The 17,944-nt window shown below is 41.0% G+C and overlaps 1 protein-coding gene across 1 annotated transcript in view; it reads left to right on the top strand.

The window, feature by feature from the left end:
- ADAMTS12 (ADAM metallopeptidase with thrombospondin type 1 motif 12) overlaps positions 1 to 17,944 on the top strand; it is a 149,335-nt gene that overhangs the window by 81,870 nt on the left and 49,521 nt on the right. The window contains exons 7-12 of the mRNA XM_039709900.1: positions 510 to 659; positions 3,200 to 3,343; positions 4,000 to 4,144; positions 8,924 to 9,016; positions 9,261 to 9,406; positions 10,249 to 10,418. Of these exons, the coding sequence (XP_039565834.1) occupies positions 510 to 659; positions 3,200 to 3,343; positions 4,000 to 4,144; positions 8,924 to 9,016; positions 9,261 to 9,406; positions 10,249 to 10,418 (848 nt within the window). The remainder of the gene's footprint in view (positions 1 to 509; positions 660 to 3,199; positions 3,344 to 3,999; positions 4,145 to 8,923; positions 9,017 to 9,260; positions 9,407 to 10,248; positions 10,419 to 17,944) is intronic.

Below are 17,944 nucleotides of genomic sequence, written 5' to 3'. Positions count from 1 at the left end.
TAGTCACAGAATCGTTAGGTTGGAAGAGACCTCCAAGATCATCAAGTGTGCCCTCTGACCATTCCCCACCTTCTCAATCCTATTCTCAGTCAAAAATCTTAAAATAAGAATGTGAGATAAAGTCTCACAATGATGTGAGATTTCACTGTCCAAATATAAAGTACTCAGACAGTTCACTTGAATGATGCTGAGCTATGGTGACTTTAATAAACTGTGCTTTAAAATGCTGCCAGGCGTGGAGGTTCTAAAACTTTGACTTTTGGGAGTTGAAAGTAAGTGTATGTATCTAGGCACAACAGCCACATAATACTGGCTACAAATTATAGCAGTATAATATCGTAGTAGAACAAGTGCATGCTGTTCCATACATATTTGTAAAAGACTTACCACTATGAGTTACTTGAAATGAAAATTAGCACATTATAAGATGGAAGCATACCACCCATGTTAGTGACACTCCACAGTTGGTTTTAAGCTCTTTAAATGGCACATCTCTTTTGTGGTTCTAGAAAGGACATCTGTGCTGGCATGAACCGTCCCTGTGAAACCTTAGGCTTGTCTCACCTCTCAGGCATGTGTCAGCCTCACAGGAGCTGCAACATCAACGAGGATTCTGGCCTCCCCTTGGCTTTCACTATTGCTCATGAGCTTGGACACAGGTACAGTTGACAGGGAAGGGGGAACGTGCCTGAGTCGAATTTGTTATTTGCATGTTAATACTCAAATTGTGAGACAGAAACAAAACACAAAGTGAGTTAATGTCTCTATCATTAAAATCAGAACTTATTTCAAAGCAAAAAAAAAAGATATTAAGCCTTTGAGTAGTGTTTTACATATACAACTATTCAGTACATCAAAATGAAAGAATTAAGCTACAAAGAAGCATCACTCACTTGTGCTAATTTTTCCAAACGTGTGCTATATGTCTATGCAATTACTTAGATAATCTCCAGGCTGATCCACAACATTTACAGAAAACAAACCTGTCTCACTATGTCAAGGTGTTTCAGTAGTGCAGACTAGCTAGAAAACATTTTAAACTCATATAGTGAAACTCATATAGAAAAACATACGTTAATCTTATCATATATTTAATAGTAATCCTTTTCTTTTTATTAACCAGCAAAGCCTTTTTAGGGCATTTCTTAGTAACTGGTATTTTTTGTATAATAATACTATTGTGTGTACACTGAGACCAATTTAAATAAAGTTCCTGGATATTTTGTTTTAGATATGGTTAATTTTTTTTTAATGATTGGGTATTTTTGTTTGAACTAAATTTCTCAGAATTTTAGATTTTTGGAGGTGTTTTGGTTGATTGGGTGGTTTATTAACTCATTTAGAAAAAATTATTTTTGAAACTGTTTTGACACAGCTGTTTTCCTCAGGGCAGAGCATTATCTCATGGATGCTCTGGTTTGACTGTCATGTCTGCACTTTTCAGCTGGATTCTGTTGCTTGGCTAAGTCACATGTTCATTGCTTTATCTACAATCATGCTAATTTCACTGTGCACGCAGCCACAGGGTGGATGGAGGATCAGGATGGAGTCTCTGTTTCCTCATAGGATATAATGATGATGATGGTGATGATGATGGTAATGACCCTGCTGACCATTAATTGGCTACTATTTATTCAACCTCTTCACTGCCAGAAAGGAAACTGCATGAATAAATAACGCTAAAATCACTCCAGTTGGATCTGGGTGTTGCGGGTTTAAGTCACTTGGTCCCCATAGCCTGTTGCTGGCAGGGAGCTGTTTTCATTCACACTAATGATCTGAGGAGACTCCTTCCCCACAGACTGATCCATCTGTGACTTTCTCCTTGTCTAGCCTGGCTGGCTGCTGACTGTGTCCTTTGGAGGCTGTGAGGCTCAGTACTGCTGTGCTTGCCCTTGCAGGAGTGGTGCAGAGCCTCTCCTTAAGGACTGTCTCCATAACAAATATCAAATAGTGTAGGTTTTATTGTCAGCCTGTTAACCTCAAGCCAGGCTAGTGTGCTCACATTGAGAAGTTCAGGTATAGACAAGTTTGTAAGAACAGATGAACAAAAGAGGACAGACATGCTCCCAGAATACCTTAGATGAATGACAATAGTCAGCTCTTCCCCACACTGTCTTTCTAGATGTTTGCAGCCTGAGGATTCAACAGACCCTGTTTGTGGAAAAGAGCCTGTCAGAAAGGGGAGATCCTTGCATTTGTGCTTCTGACTCATTACTGAAATTGGTTCTAACTGAAATTACCTCCACTTTCAGAACTTTTGAGTCATGATATGATTACATTTTTGAGAAACGTAGTCTTAAGTGTTTTCAACACACTTTATCTGATTCGTGACTGAATCATTACTTGACCTGAGTAAGCTCTCACTGCTTTCAGGACTTACACACCTCCAGATGTTAACAATGTAGGTGTCAACATCTTCATATATCAATATTTGTATATGTCATTATTTATATTATGAGATAATCCTCATTCTGAGGTGATGAAGAGGCATGTGTGTTTACTCAGTTGAATACCATCCAAACTTTTGAGTTTATGACTTCTGCAAGCTGTTGAATAAAAAAATTTCTCAGCAAGTCAGAGATGCTGGAGAGAACCTGCTGTGGAGATCTGTTTGCATAGATTGAGAAAATTAAATGGAATGAAGGAATAGAGGTTGGAGGAAAATTCAATGAATATTCAATAATTTTGTAAACAGTATCTCTGGTGCAGTCTAGCAAAAGTTTTAAAAATTAAAAAAGCAGTAGAGACATAATTATGAGAGAGTCTAAGACTGAATGTAACAAAGCCTCATCTTAGTTAAAGTGGTGCAAGTTTGGGTTCAAGAGTTAGGGAGCAGTCTTGGCTGCAACAGCTGTAACCTAACTTTTGGGCTTAAACTTTGACTTCTGCCCCAACTGTGCGCCAGTGTTTGGACTCCCTTAAAAGTACAGAAGTATAGTCTGTGACAGTGTGTTCTTTATTTTGTGCAGGCCAGTATTGTTGTGCATAACAGACATGTTTGAAAGCCTGTGGGGGTGTAGATTTTTCATAGATTTTGAGTCATATGTTCTGTGTGTACATTTTCTGTTAGCAAACAGATAACTCCAGCTCTGCAGGAGAGGAAGCAACATAAGTGTCTTTTCTAAGCATGGAGAGGAACCTGTAGGTAGGTGTTTTGGTACAGCTGGAATTATTAGATGTTGTTTTTTATCTCCAGTTTTGGAATCCAGCACGATGGAAAGGAGAATGACTGTGAGCCTGCTGGAAAGCGCCCGTATATCATGTCCCGACAGTTGCAGTATGATCCTACTCCCCTCACCTGGTCCCAGTGCAGCAAGGAGTACATCACACGGTTCCTAGAGTGAGTGGTCAGGTTGTGGCAGTTGCCTAAATTGAGCACAACTGTGCTGGAGTTCAAAATATATCTTGTGTTATTGCTCTGATTATTGTAGGAGGTCTTGGTATGCTTGAGGTAATTTCCATGGGCGACATATCACTGTCCTGTTGCTTGCTTATTTGGGAGAAGCTCTCTAAAGACTTGCAGTCTGGAAGTGAACTCAGGTCTTGTCATATTGGCTCGGGTTTGGTGCAACCTGCAGCTTTTTGCAGTTACCAGGAAGAAAGAAGCCTTTCCATCAAGGGCACTGATGGAATTTCACTTTGGCCACAGTACTATGTGTTTGGCTTCAGTGACTTGTTCAAATCTCTTCCATTTGTTTTAAGACCAGCAGTGTGGTATAACTTCAGCCAGAGACTATGGGGTTCCCTGAAGACACTGTGTAAATCATACTGAGCTCATGGTATTTCCTCTTTGACAAGCTGTATTTTGCCATTTTAAAGCCATCTCTTGCTATTTGTTTGCAGCATTTCAGCCTAACTTGGCTGGAATCTGGAAGTATTATTTACATGGGACATAATCAAAATTACTCCTAAGAAGTAGATACTAAAAGTCTGTATAGAAACATCAAAAAACTGTGGTGGTAGGGAGTTTTTTAATATGGAATTTCTGTCTTTTAGTCGTGGGTGGGGATTCTGCCTGGATGACATCCCCCAAAAAGAAGTTCTGAAGTCCCCAATCATTGCTCCTGGAGTGATTTATGATGTGCACCACCAATGCCAGCTTCAATATGGTTCCAATGCTACATTTTGTGAAGATGTGGATGTAAGTGCTGAATGTTTTTCTTCATTCTCTTAGTAAGAATTCGAAATTCTTGAGCAGCATGGAAGTGTATTCAGTGCATGTCATTTACAAATGCAGTGTGTTTTGAGTCTCATAGACTAGATGTGCAGTGCAGGCACTGCCTAACACATTTACTTCTGCATATTCTGGAAGCAAGTTATTATGCTGTTTGCCTTGTATTTCACAAAATCTTTGCTGGATCTCAGCCATATCTATGGTTAAGGGTCTGTTCTTCTGCAGTGGAGTCCTTTTGGTTTTAAACTTGTAATATTAATTCTTAGGTAAATTATGAATGCAATTTAAGTCAAATTTTAAAGTATTCTTCAGCCTTGTGGCTTTCAATTGATCACATCATTCTGGGAACAAATCTTCCAGTTCCAGGAAGAGTTTTCTGTAGAAATCAGGGTTGTGTTCTCTTCCCATACATCGTGATTTTTCATACTCTTTATGATGTAACAAACAAAAGAATATTTCAGTCCCTGTGGAAAATATTTATTGTGAAAAAACAATATTTTTGCATGGAATATTAGATATTTATGCAGAAGTGTATAATTCATAGAGTACCCTGAGGTCTGTCTCACAGCATAGCAAAACAGTGTTGTGAGGACATGCAAGGGAGCAGTGTAGTCACAGCAACCCTCACAAGATTGTGGAGCTCTGAAGAGTAACAGGTTGAATTAGCTAAAGTACAGTGGTATGGGGTTTTACTAGAATAATGGTACCTGGAATGTTTGGAGGTCTTTGGGTCTGTACAGCATTGTCAAGGTTATCGTGGGTGCTGGGTCTTCAAAGACACAAGAGCAGTTGTTGGTTGTAGTGAAGTTGTTTTTTGCATGAGTACATCAGTCTTGAAGGCAAGGAGTTCAGAGTATTAAAGTCTGTGCTAAAAGCTTTCTGGCACAAAGTCCCGAAGTTTTGAGCAAGAACAGCAGCAATAGCAGCAGCTCCCATACCTTTTTTCTTCTTCCTCACCCCAATACAAGGGATTTTATTCATAAATCATCCAATCAGCTAAAAAGCATGATTCTAAAACATTTTTCTTACACCAATCTGAGCTTAATTCTAATGTGTGAAAGTGGTGTCAGTTCTTACCCAAAATCAACATACATAAATTTATCAATTTACATAAATGGTGCTATGTGTTTTCTTACCCAAAATCAACATATATAATTTTATTGATATATGTGAGTAGTTCTATCTATTCTATCTAGAAAGGCAAGCAATGTTCTGCTATGTCTTTGTTATGCCTGGACCAAAGTTAAACTAGGCTTTAGGGCCTTTTACTAGCTAATACAGTCTCTTAAGGCACTTGAAATATATTTCTACTTTCTTAAAATTAAAACTTACACTTCTGGTTCATGTCTGTGTGGCTTAATATATTTCAGCTTCTCTAGAGGTTCTAATTCAAACCCTGCATTTCTTTTTCTCTCTGAGGGACTCAGAGAGGCTTCTGTTTCATGCACTCCAACACAGCATATTTATACATAGACCAGCTCAGCAACCATGTTGTCAAGTGCTAGCCCAGCTAGGTGATCACTGATTTTCCTGTGTTTTGAGCAGCAGTGTTCAGTAAATGCTGGAGACAGCACCCAGTCTACTGGTCCTGTCAAACACAATAATTTGGCTGTTGGCAGTGCTGGTATGAACACAGCTGTGGACTGGGCACTCCTGGTGTTGACTGTTTATTGCATTCAGATAATTGTGTGTATCTACATCTACCCTTCTCTTAGAGAAATTATTTCTGATTAATCTTTTCAACCTTAATAGATAACATGATTACCAGTGTTGAACTACAACTGCTGAATCTGAAGAAGGTATTGAAAGATTGCTTTCATTACCTGCTGTTACAGTTTCCTTAGTTACTGTAATTTGTCTGTTGGTACAGATAGAAAATTAGGATGTAATTTTGCAGTATTGGCTCAGTCTGTCTCTCCTTGAATTTGAACCTAATAGGCCTTTACATTCGCATCTCCTGATAAACCAATTTTACAGCTAGATCTATGTCATAAAATTAATTGGTATCTTCTCATTTTACATTTTACTGAAAGGCCTGTATTTTGCTGGTAGTTGCACTGGCAGGAGATGGAACTGGGAACAGTAGGGTCAACCTGGAATGTTGAATCATCAGTCTTTTTGTCATTTTGTCTAAGAGGTCTGACTCTTTTTTGCCTTTCCTCTATTTACTTAGCCTTGCTCACTGACAAGCTGCTTTTGTTTTGTACATTTTAATGTCTGACTGAATCTGATCCACAGATCCTTTTTGAGAGAACAATCTGCATTTAGCTGAAGATGCCCTGGGGTTCAGTGATTATACTTAGCAAAAACTAATATTTATAATTCAGATAGTGGTTTTCATTAAGCACTTAGACAGCAAAGTGTCCTGTGTAGTATATAAATATTGTCCCTCTAATAAGGCAAAGAAAAGTAAAATATGTATTAGATGGAGGAATTTTCCAAGTAACAGCTAGACCCATAGCTTCCTATAGAACAGCGTGTAGGATATCAGAATGCTCATCTTACTGCCTTTTTATCCAACACTTCCATTGGCTTCCATAAAACTGAGTATTTTTTGGATTCAACTTTCTTCAAGGCACAGATCCTATTCTCATAGATTGGGTGGAAAGTGTATATCATACTGCTGATGAAAAGACAGTTGCTTTGCAGTGAGTCCATAGCACAGTCATGAATTTCTGCATGTTACCTCCAAAGGCATGCAGTACATAGTGCATCCTCTCATATTGTTGTTTTTCATATTGTAGTGCATCCCCTCTGCTGTTGTTGCAGTATTCTTAGAGATAAAAAACAGTTGTGGAACATGGAGATAAATATGGAAAAACCCTTGCAAAGGTATAGAATTCCCTTGGTGAATTCTTGACTTTGAAATCTATAGATCCACCTAATAATAAAAGTAACTGCCAATGAAAAGCTGTGTTCATTTTCTGTGCCAGTTTCTCTAATGTTGTCTGAGGCATGGTGCAAGAGTACACTTTATACACTAAAGCCACAAAATATATTCTGTGCGTGAGAGTTAAAATAAAGGATGGCTTTGATAGAGAAAATTCATCAGCCATAGCATTTGGGTAGCTCTGTCTTAAGAACCTAGTAATGATGGCTTCACAAGGCCTTCATAAGGAATGCTACCCTTGAACTATAAACAGAGAACTGCAAAACAAAGTTTGTCTTGTGTACATTGCCCAAAAACAGTGAACCAAGATGCAGTGGCCCAGACATTGTATTCCAGATGGAGGGCTGGGGTGCTTTGAGATGTTCCATGCCATCAGCTTTTTTCTGGTGCTCTAGTTGACAAGCCAAGGTAAACACACAATAGAGAAAGTAAATGAAAGTGAACTTCCTCAAAGCTTGTGCCCAAGCTTGGCTCTTTTAAACAGAAACAGCTCAGAAATGGGCAGCCAAACTCTGCATTTCCCACTTGGATGAACATTGCTGCTAGCTCGTTGGGGCTGCATTTTTGGAAGTGTGCAGTTTATATGTTAACTTCCAAATCTGGTATGTGGCTTGCTCTCAGAGTCCCAGTGGGAGCTGCTAGTGGGGTCCTTCTTATCAGCTCTTTTCTCTGGTGGCACTTGGAGCTGTCCCTTCTTCACAGGTTGTTGCTGCCAGCTCTGTTCCTTTTCCACAGCTGGACTATGGCATCCAAACCGCCTGAGTCAAGACCTGGCCTTTTGCTTCTGCTGTTCCTGTTGGCAGTGTGCAGTCCCTTTGAGACTTCTGCTTTCTTTGCTTTGGAAGTGGTGTTTCATGCAAAGCCCTGATCGGTCAGGAGTTCCAAGCATGCAGGGCTCCTGTGTGCCAAACAAAGAAAAGCTGGTGTGCATATGAACAGAAGAGGGAGAAAGGGCCCTCCAACTCTGTCCTCCCTTTCTAGAGAATAGTTCTGGCTGAGTGAAGTGGGTTTGGTAAAAGGTAGCTGGAGTGTTTCTTGCCCTGCTTTCTTTGTTGCCTCTCAGGAGTTTCTGTCTGTTCTGTGGAGCTGAGCCACTGCACATGGAGCAGCATCTGGAATGCTGTGTTTTATTGGCAACCTACTGCATTAAACTGGCACTAGTTTCTGAGTTACTTAAAATACAAACATTCACTAACCAGAGCCTTTACTCTTCCCAGCCCACTATGCTTTTTTCTCTGCCAACTAGCTGACTGCTTTTTTTTTTTTCCAGATAATTTGTTTGTCATCTGGCAAGCTGATGTTTTAAGAAGCCTGATCACTTTTTCCTCATCTAGTTTTGGGACCTCCATTAATTTTGTTGGAGACATGATGCTGTTTGTATTTGCCTGCCTGGCTTCTGTAACCTTCTTTGATTTCACTGTATGTTTTCAGGCAGACAGCAATGCAGAATTGAAGATGGTATTGGTTAGTACTCGTCAAATGAAAATTGTTCAATTTTCGGTCACCTTATCTGCAAACAGCTGTGACCAAAGTTTGTTAAGCCATTTTGCTTGTGTCTATCTAGGAGCTCAGCAGCCAATTAGGAGAATATTTGAAGTCACATAGTGCAGGGAATTCACTTGATAGTATTTACCATTTCTCTATTTTTCAAATAGTTCCTTTTTGCACAGTAATGGCTAGTACCTAAATTTGGACCCTTGTTAGTTCCTATCTTGTGAACAACCCTGATCCCTCTGGAAATACAACCCTTACAAGGCTTTTTAAGTGGCTGTACAAAACTTTGGGAAGCTTTTGAAAATCTTGACCACAGGAGTTCTGCCCTGCCTCAGACTGCTGCAGTTTTCTTTCTTTTTCAGAACCTTTGCCAGACCCTCTGGTGCTCAGTGAAAGGCTCCTGCCGCTCCAAACTGGATGCAGCTGCAGATGGCACTCGGTGTGGAGAAAACAAGGTGACCGTGAGCCACGCTGTTTGCAAGCTGTGCTACCTGCCAAAGCACAGAAAGGAGCCATGAGTAGCTCTGCTGTTGTTGAGTGGGAAGGAGGGTCATCCTGTGACATCTCCATTTACAATTTCCGCTAAAGTGTTCAACTCTCATGAGCTGAAATAACAAATAATTCACAGGAACTCAAACATTTCATCATTTCCCTGTGATAATGATCTGAAGCTCTTTGTGCTTTCTGTTCTCTTCTCAGTGGTGCTTCTCTGGTGAGTGCATTACAGTGGGGAAGACTCCTGAAGCAATCCATGGCCAGTGGGGCGTTTGGTCATCCTGGTCCCATTGCACAAGGACATGTGGGGCAGGAGTTCAAAGTGCAGAGAGGCTGTGTGATAGTCCAGAGTAAGCTGAGTGCACTATCTTTCCCTTTTCCCTACTTTTTGTTTAAGATTTTTGAGTTTCTTATGACACTGGAGACTCTCTTGTATGAGACTGTTATCAGCAGGTGCCATATCAAGACGTCACAGATACTGACACCTCTCTTCCCAGTTAGGCATACCTGTGTGAAATTCAGCTGGCTCATCTTTTACAGTCATCTTGTTCTTTATTTCTTACCCTCCATGGAGCTTATTTCAGTGCAAAAGGAGTAAAAAACCATACTTAACATTTAGGCTTTGCAGAAATAGTGTAAATATTGCTTTATTAATACTGCAATGAGTAAATAAATGTCCTCAAACATCAGGTGAGAACAGTTTCTAGCAATCTGATCCTGAGGACTCACCTTTTATGTTTTCTTCTAGTCATCAGCCTCGTTTGAGCTTCAGACACATGAGTTGTCAGGTACAGAACATGAAATGTAGAATTCCCCACTACATATCTTAAATTCATGAAGACTCCTCGTCTCATTTTCACAAATCACTAAAGGCAGGAATAATTTGTCTTTTCAGAGAGAACTGTCAAACACACTGCAAAACATGGGATTTAAAGTCCGTTTGATAGGTTAATTTGTTGTGAGCTCAGCCAGGTAGTGCCAAGCACTTTTTTGAGATACAGGAGTTGTCTAGATCTCTGTGCTTCGTACTGACATATTTGAGTAATCAAACGTGATGTGAAGAGTATCTCTACCCTGTCAAGGATTCTGAGTCACCTTGTTGTGCTACTGGGGCCTGAAATACGTTGTTGGGTTTAAAACTTCTTTTTTTTACCCATGGTCTCATGTCCCAGTCCCAATGTTCCTTTTCTAGACCCCAGTTTGGAGGAGACTACTGCACCGGAGAGAGGAAACGCTATCGCATGTGTAACATCAGCCCCTGCCACAAAGACTTGCCAACCTTCCGTCAGATGCAGTGCAGTGAATTTGATACAGTTCCCTACCAGAACGAATTCTACCACTGGGTTCCTGTTTATAACACAGGTATGAAGCTACACAATTTTTTAATGTCTTGTATAAAAAGTCAAAGTTACATGCCTATGAGAAACATCTATGAGGGCGAGAGGTCACTGAATTATAAGTTTTCTAATGAATTAGAGAGAGAAATCTGGTATGCTCCCATATGCTGGTGTGCCAAAAAGGCAGTGTCTCTTCTCTACACCTGGGTGTTTTTTCAGACATAAAAAGTCAAAGTTACATGCCTATGAGAAACATCTATGAGGGCGAGAGGTCACTGAATTATAAGTTTTCTAATGAATTAGAGAGAGAAATCTGGTGTGCTCCTGTATGCTCGTGTGCCAAAAAGGCAGTGTCTCTTCTCTACACTTATGTGTTTTTTCAGAGCTCTGGTGATAATGGCTGTGATTGTAACTAGTTCAGTTCCTGAAAAGATATTGCACTCAGAAAAGCTGTTGAAGTCATGTCTCTACTATTTGTTTTGAATAGATCTAAACCATCTTTTCCAGTGTCAACCACAAAACAAGAAGCAGAGTAGTGTGGCGTAGAGCTGCTTCATTGGGCCTGCAGGCATCACTGCACCCAGTAACTAGAGCTCTTCCACTGCAAAAATGTGATTTTACTACTTCCAAACTCAGATTTGTATGGTAGGTGTACTTGATGTTAGCTGTAATAATATCTGAACTGGTTCAGTATCATGCTGCCCTATATTGTAGAGGCAGAGTCAATGATTCTGCTTTGTAACTTGCTTTGGCACAGCTAGTTACTAAATAAAAGAGCGATCGTTGTCAGTCTGCAGTTTGATTCTTGGGTTGTGCATAGCTGTAAGGTGTAGATTATCCAATAGAATCACAAAATTGTTGGGGTTGAAAGTAATCTCTAGAGACCATCTAGTACAACCCCCCTGGCCAAAGCAGGTGGCATGGGAGCAGGTGGCATGGGAACACATCCAGGTGGGTTTCAATGTCTCCAGAGAGGAAAACTCCACCAACTCCTTGGGCAGCTGTTCCAGTGCTCTCCCATCCTCTGTGTAAAAAAGTTCTTCCATGTGTTGAGGTAGCATTTCCTGTTTTAGTTTATGGCCATTGCTCTTTGTCCTGTCCCTGGGCACCAATGAAAGGAGTCTGGCACCATCCTCTTGGCACTGACTTTGAGAAATTTATATGCACTGGTGAGACCCAGCCCCCACAGTCTGTCGTCACAGTACCTCACAGAGGTTCTCCAGTCCTTTAATCATCTTTGTGCCTCTGCTGGACCCTCTCCAGTAGCTCCTTACTTTTCTTGTACTGAGGAACCCAGAACTACCAGACTCTTCCCAATGGACCCCAGGAGCCCATTGGCCTTCCTGGCTGCCAGGGAACATTGCTGGGTCATGGGCAACCTGCCACTCACCAAGACTCCCAGGTCCTTCTCAGCAGAGCTGCTCTCCAGCAGGTCAGACCCCAAACTGAGCTTGGGGTTATTCCTCCCCAGCAGGACCTACACTTGCCCTTTGTGAACCCCATTAAGTTTCTCCCCGCCCAACTCCCCCCCAGTCAAGGTCCCATTGCATGGCAACAAAGCCTTCAGGTGGATCAGCCACTTCCCACAGCAGCAGCAAACTTGGTAGCAATGTGTTTTTTAATGAAAAAATAAGACAGACAGGATAGGGAAGATCAGGATTGAACTTCCAGTTTCATTTGCCAGCAGTATTTTTCAGTTAATTGTTTTGTCAGTTATTGCTGGTTCTGAATTGGTTTCCTAAATTTCAGCTACTGTTTCTCTTTCATGTAACAAATAACACTATTGAAGATGAACCTAGAGCAGACAGACTTCCAGTAAAATTTCTGATGAAAGAAAATACGGTTGATAGAGATTTTTTTAGAAGAAATCCCAGTAAAGCCATGACAAATGATAACAGCCTAACATTTAGGCCAAAACCAACCTCAAAAAACATTTTCTGCAGTTACCTGTCATTAAGATTTCAGACCTCTGTTACTCAGGGTGTGCTACTGCAGGGTACAGCATTCATTCAGTTCATGTCCTGTCTGTGACACTGCAACAGAACAGGTGGTTCTGCATGTGCATGTCTTACAGAAGGTCTGTTTCTAAAGGACATTGAGAATCATGAGTCAAATGCTTGCTGCACACTGGAAAGCAGGGCTGTGCTCTGTCCATGCTGTATTTCAAATGGAACTGTTCAGAACTGTATTTAATGGAACTGTTCAGTTAACAAGCTGTGCTGCTGAGCCTGATATGTTTCATCTGGAAAATCAATTGCAAAATCCTTCAAATATCAAGGATATTTTTTTTCCTGTGGCTTGAAAACTTCTTGACTGCTTTCATCCATTTTCTCAGCAGCCAGAATTTCAGCATATATTTCCATGTCTTTCCCACTACCTTGGAGGCCCTTAATGTTTTTACATTCCACTAGCAACATTTAAAGTGTTTTCTTGCTGCTAAACTCTTAAAGTAAAACTGGCTTCCCCAGGTAGACAGGCTCTCCTGGTAACACTCAAATAAGCAGAAAGCTGCCCAAATCCTGTACTGATTCTTCACCTGACATCATTGTATGACTGAGGGTGGGTGGCTCTTGTGGGCACCTTGCTTGCAGTTTTGTCCAGCCAGAATTACCTGAAATACATCTGAGAGTTTTCCTCCCATCTCAGTTTCAAATATTCTTTGACCTTCTATCAGTGGTTAAGGTGTCCTGGCTAATATACCTGCAGATAAGGTCATGAAATAGTGCTGTATCTGAGAGACACAGGACTTAGAGCCTTTTTTGCATGTGTGTGTCCAGACAAAGCAAGACTTTAAACAAAAGCAAACCAGCAGCCTTTTTAAACCCACCCACAAAAATGAGCTGATGTTTCAGGTCTCTGGAGACTTTACTCACAATGTCTTCCATATGTAAACCAACCTTTGCCAGTTCCCTTAGCTACTCTCTTAACTTGTGCAATTCAATTTCAGGGTTTTTTCACAGCATTCTGTTACTACATTGTCTTGCGGTCAAGAAAGCTTTGGCTTTTGTAGGGGGTTAATCCTGCCTGGACACCAGGTGTCCACCAAAGCCACCATATTGCTCCCTTCTTCAGCTGGATAGGGACAAGAGAATGTAACAAAAGGCTTGTGAGTCGAGATAAGGGCAGGGAGAGATCACTCGCTGATTACCATTGTGGGCAGACTGGACTCGGGGAAATGCATTTATTAGAAACTAAATCAGAATATAATTGTCATTGTTCTTCCTGAACTGCTTCAGTCTTCAACTAAGTCCTTCCCTGCAGTTCTTCCTGAACTGCTTCAGCATGGATTCTTTCCACAGGCTGCAGTCCTTCAGGAACGGGCTGCTCCAGCATGGATCCCTAGTCTACAGGTCCTGCAAGGGAGCCTGCTCCAGTGTGGGCTGCTCTGCTCTCTCCACAGGCCACAGGTCCTGGCAGGACCTGCTCCAGCACAGGTTTCCATGGGCTCACAGCCTCCTTCAGGCACACCCACCTGCTCTGGTGTGGGCTCCTCCAGGGCTGCAGGTGGATCTCTGCTCCCCCTGGGCCTCCAGGGGCTGCAGGGGCACAGCTGCCTCCCCAAGGGCTGCAGCCCAGGCTGCCGGGGAATCTCTGCTCTGGCTCCTGGAGCAGCTCCTGCCCCTCCTCCTTCACTGACCCCATGTCTGCAGAGCTGTTCCTCTGACATATTTGTACTCCTCTCTTCCAGCTGCAGTTGTGCAGGTTTTTTTCCTCCTTCTCAAATACATTATCCCAGAGGTGCTGCCGCTGTCACTGGTGGTTTGGTCTCTTTCCTCCTTCTCAAATACATTATCCCAGAGGTGCTGCCACTGTCACTGGTGGTTTGGTCTTTACTGGCAGCAGGTCCTTCTTGGATCTGTCTGATGTGGGCTCTGTCAGTCACGGGGGAAGCTTCCAGCAGCTTCTTACAGAGCTACTGTGACAGCTACAGCTGATTTGAAGCTGCCCAGATAAAATTTGCCATAACAGAAGCTAGTTTGGCTAGTTTAGTTGATTAAAGAGTAGAAGTGTGGGAAATGGATTTGTCCGTTACCGAGTCCCTAGGTAAGAAAATGATAAGTAGGAGTCGAACTCAAAACAGGGGACTCCTGCCAGTCCCATTCAATCTTGAATGCAGACACATCCTTGGCCAGTGGGCTGGGCAGCCTTGGAACCTCAACCAGTTGGTTGTTCAAGGACGGGAATTTTGAACCCCTTATAAAAGGGGGCATCCATCAGTAAACTTTGTCTGTTGTCGCATGACCTTCAGTGTGTTCAGCTGTGTGCCTGTCTCCAAAAATGAGACCAAAGGTGGTGACCTCTGCTGTGACACCACAGCTTCTGCTACCCCTGTAGCCCCCCGCTACCAAAGCCTGGCCATGCAAACCCAGTACAGCTCTTTGTTTTAGTATCAGGCATTTTGGACCCTCTTATGCTGCACTTGGGTTATAAAGGGGAAAGAAAGCATAATTAAGCTTTCGCAAGCCATGAGTGCATGTACAGTTTTTATGTGGAAGTGTCTAGTTGAGGAAATAGATTCCTGAGGCAGATATTCTGTGACATTTTAGACATTCCCTGTTCCTTCATTCCACTGGAAAAAAACAGTAGATTTCCTGGATGGTCTCTCTCCTGGCTTTAATTTCATAGCTTGTGTAAGGCAGTTATAGCAAATGTCACATACCTAAAGAGTCTTTTCTCTTGTGTAAGTTGTAACTTCACAATAAAGACATTTTTGAATAGTTATGATTTAATAAAACAGCCAGTTTTAACAAGCAGTCTCACAGAAAAGCAGTAAGTCACATCTTGCTGTTTCCTAGCCTGTTGTTTGAGGTTTCACTTGAGAATTTTCTGGTTCAAATGACTTTATGCCTGTTGGGGAACTTGCCTAGTGGTGTTATGGAATTGCTCTGGGCCTCAGAAATCCATGTGCTCAAGCTGGAGCATCAGAGTCCCCCTGGGAATCTTAAAATGACAGAGACCTCCAAGTTCAAGGGTGATAAACTATCCAGCAGCCTGAGCAGGATATTTTCTGAATTTTTCTCATGACCCAGGCCCCTATTTTGACACTTTGGGCAGACTTCAGTACGTATCCACTTCTCTTTCCATCAGACTGACCCCATGTTTATTTATTTCATACATTTGACAAATTCCATTTATATGAGTCTGATAGCTTCTCAGGGCTTAGCTTCCATCTATAAGTCCTACATTAAATCATATCATTACCTTTATTTTCTGTATCAGTGCCAGGATCATTTAGTTGGTCATTATGTCAGATAGGGGTTGTGTTTTAAATGTTTTATTTATTTATTATTTATTATTTATTTTTTATTTATTATTTATTTCATACATTTGACAAATTCCATTTATATGAGTCTGATAGCTTCTCAGGGCTTAGAGCTTCCATCTATAAGTCCTACATTAAATCATATCATTACCTTTATTTTCTGTATCAGTGCCAGGATCATTTAGTTGGTCATTATGTCAGATAGGGGTTGTGTTCTAAATGTTTTAAATTTCATATTTCTTCCAAAATATTTCTGTGTGTCAAATAAGATATGTTCTGATACAGTCACAAGGGCTGAGCTAACAGGATGAAATGTCCCTGTTTCAAAATTAAACTTAGTTTTGGAGTTCCAGGCTTGGTTAAAGTGATAAGTAGCTTCACTTCAGCTTTTTTTCCCGTTTTATCTGTTTGTAATTGTCTTTTCTAATTTTCTTTTGGGATTTCCTCAGTCAATTCTGAGTTCTCACAAAGATGAGGGGTTGAAGAGTAGAGGCTCACCTCTTTTCTTCCTTGTGAAGTTGGGAAAGATACTGAAGCCTTATCTTCTTTTGACAGACACGTTAATCACATCCTTCTTAGTCAGGTTAAGCTGGATCCCTCCTGCATGTGAACTCATGGGAATCAGCTGTAAGGTAAACAAATTTAAATTGGGAAGGAAATATGTTCCTTTCTACTTATCTTCATGTTGTTCTGTTTACACTTGGTGAATCTGAACTTTTTAACAATATACAGAGGGGAAAAATATCAAATGCCCAGATTTCAGGACTTTTACTCAGCTTTTCTGATTTGCTTCTTCAGTCTCATTCTGATTACAGATAAGTCACTGGGCCCTTAAGGGAGCTGTGTGGTTTGGGATTCCATTTAATCTTTCATATATTAGGGAATTGATCATGTCTCTGGTCAAATCAGCAGCAAGTGTAAGATGTGGACACCATGTAAAAAAACAGGTTGTGATTTTTCTGGGCTGCTGAGTGTTGGGTGGCACTTGTGCTGAAATCTTATGTCCTGGTAGGAGTAAGGAATTGGCAGAGGGATGCAGCCAGACTGAAGAAGGTTGACAGGAGAGCATCATGGAAGTCAGAAAGTCACTGAGAGGGACTTTTTACAAGGGTTAGTAGAATAGAACATAGGGAATGGCTTTAAACTGACAGAGGCCAGGTTTAGATTAGCTATAAGGAAGAAAAATCTTTACAGTGAGGTGGTGAGGCAGTGGCACAAGTTGCCCAGAGAAGCTGTGGGTGCCCCATCCCTGGAAGTTTTCAACACCAGATTGGACAGGGCTTTGGGCACTGTGGTCTAATGGAAGATGTCACTGCCTGTGGCAGGGGGGTAGGAAGAGCCTTAAGATTTCTTCCAGTCCAAAACATTCTGTGATTCTATGATTTGAAGAACACAGATTGAACAAAGCAAGTTTTGCTCTAGAAAGGAAAACAAGGAGTGAGTTAAATGCCAGCTACTCACTGGAACATTTAAGGAGTGTTTAGCATGTGTACCCCTGAGCTGGTAGAGATACGTGGTCATTACTGAGTGCTCACAGATTGGATCTAGTATTTCATGCATATGCTGGGTTTCAGGAATTTATGTATATTTTGGCCTAAAAGTTACAAGGATTACAGTCTTTTTGCTAAAATCTCATCATGATTTAATCAAATTTGCTGAAGTAACTGAAACTGAACCAGCTGCTTTAATGAGCTCCTTCTGAACAACTCAAGTGCTCCTGTTCACCTGAGTTAACTCTTTTTAGATTTTTGGGTCTGAAATAAGAGAAAAGACTGAACTCAATGCAAGTCTTCCACCATTTCAGGAAACTTTTTTTTTTTTCCTTGTGTGTGAGTTTGTTATCTGTTCTGTGTTTAAAATATTAGGTATCTGTTCTGTGTAAAAAATATTAAGATACTGTTTTGGAGGTCATTGGCTGATTCTAATGCAGTTTATTTATAACCCTAGAAAAACAGAGCCAAGGTCCCTGAGCTCAACCATAATAAAAAATAATGATAGGTAGATAAACAAATAATTTTAGATAGTGAGTGCGAAATACAGTGCTAGTATAATTTCCTCAGTGGTGGCCTAACCAGCCTTTCTTTCTGGAGATGAAAATGAAATAAATATCAGATATAATTGAGTTTTGGGTGGAGAAGTAAATATCCTATCATTTCCAGAGGAGCTTCATAAAATACATATAGAATGAAAACCAGTAAAGTTTGTGTGTTGAGACTAATTTTAGATCAGTTAACACAATCAGGAAAAACAGGAAAGCTTTCATACATAGAAAGCATTTGCAAGTATGA

The sequence above is a fragment of the Passer montanus genome, unplaced genomic scaffold (assembly GCF_014805655.1).
Source record: "Passer montanus isolate IOZ18808 unplaced genomic scaffold, ASM1480565v1 scaffold22, whole genome shotgun sequence".
NCBI classification, from domain to species: domain Eukaryota; kingdom Metazoa; phylum Chordata; class Aves; order Passeriformes; family Passeridae; genus Passer; species Passer montanus.
Note: the sequence above shows the minus strand (reverse complement) of the source record. Positions and strands in the feature narration are given on the sequence as shown.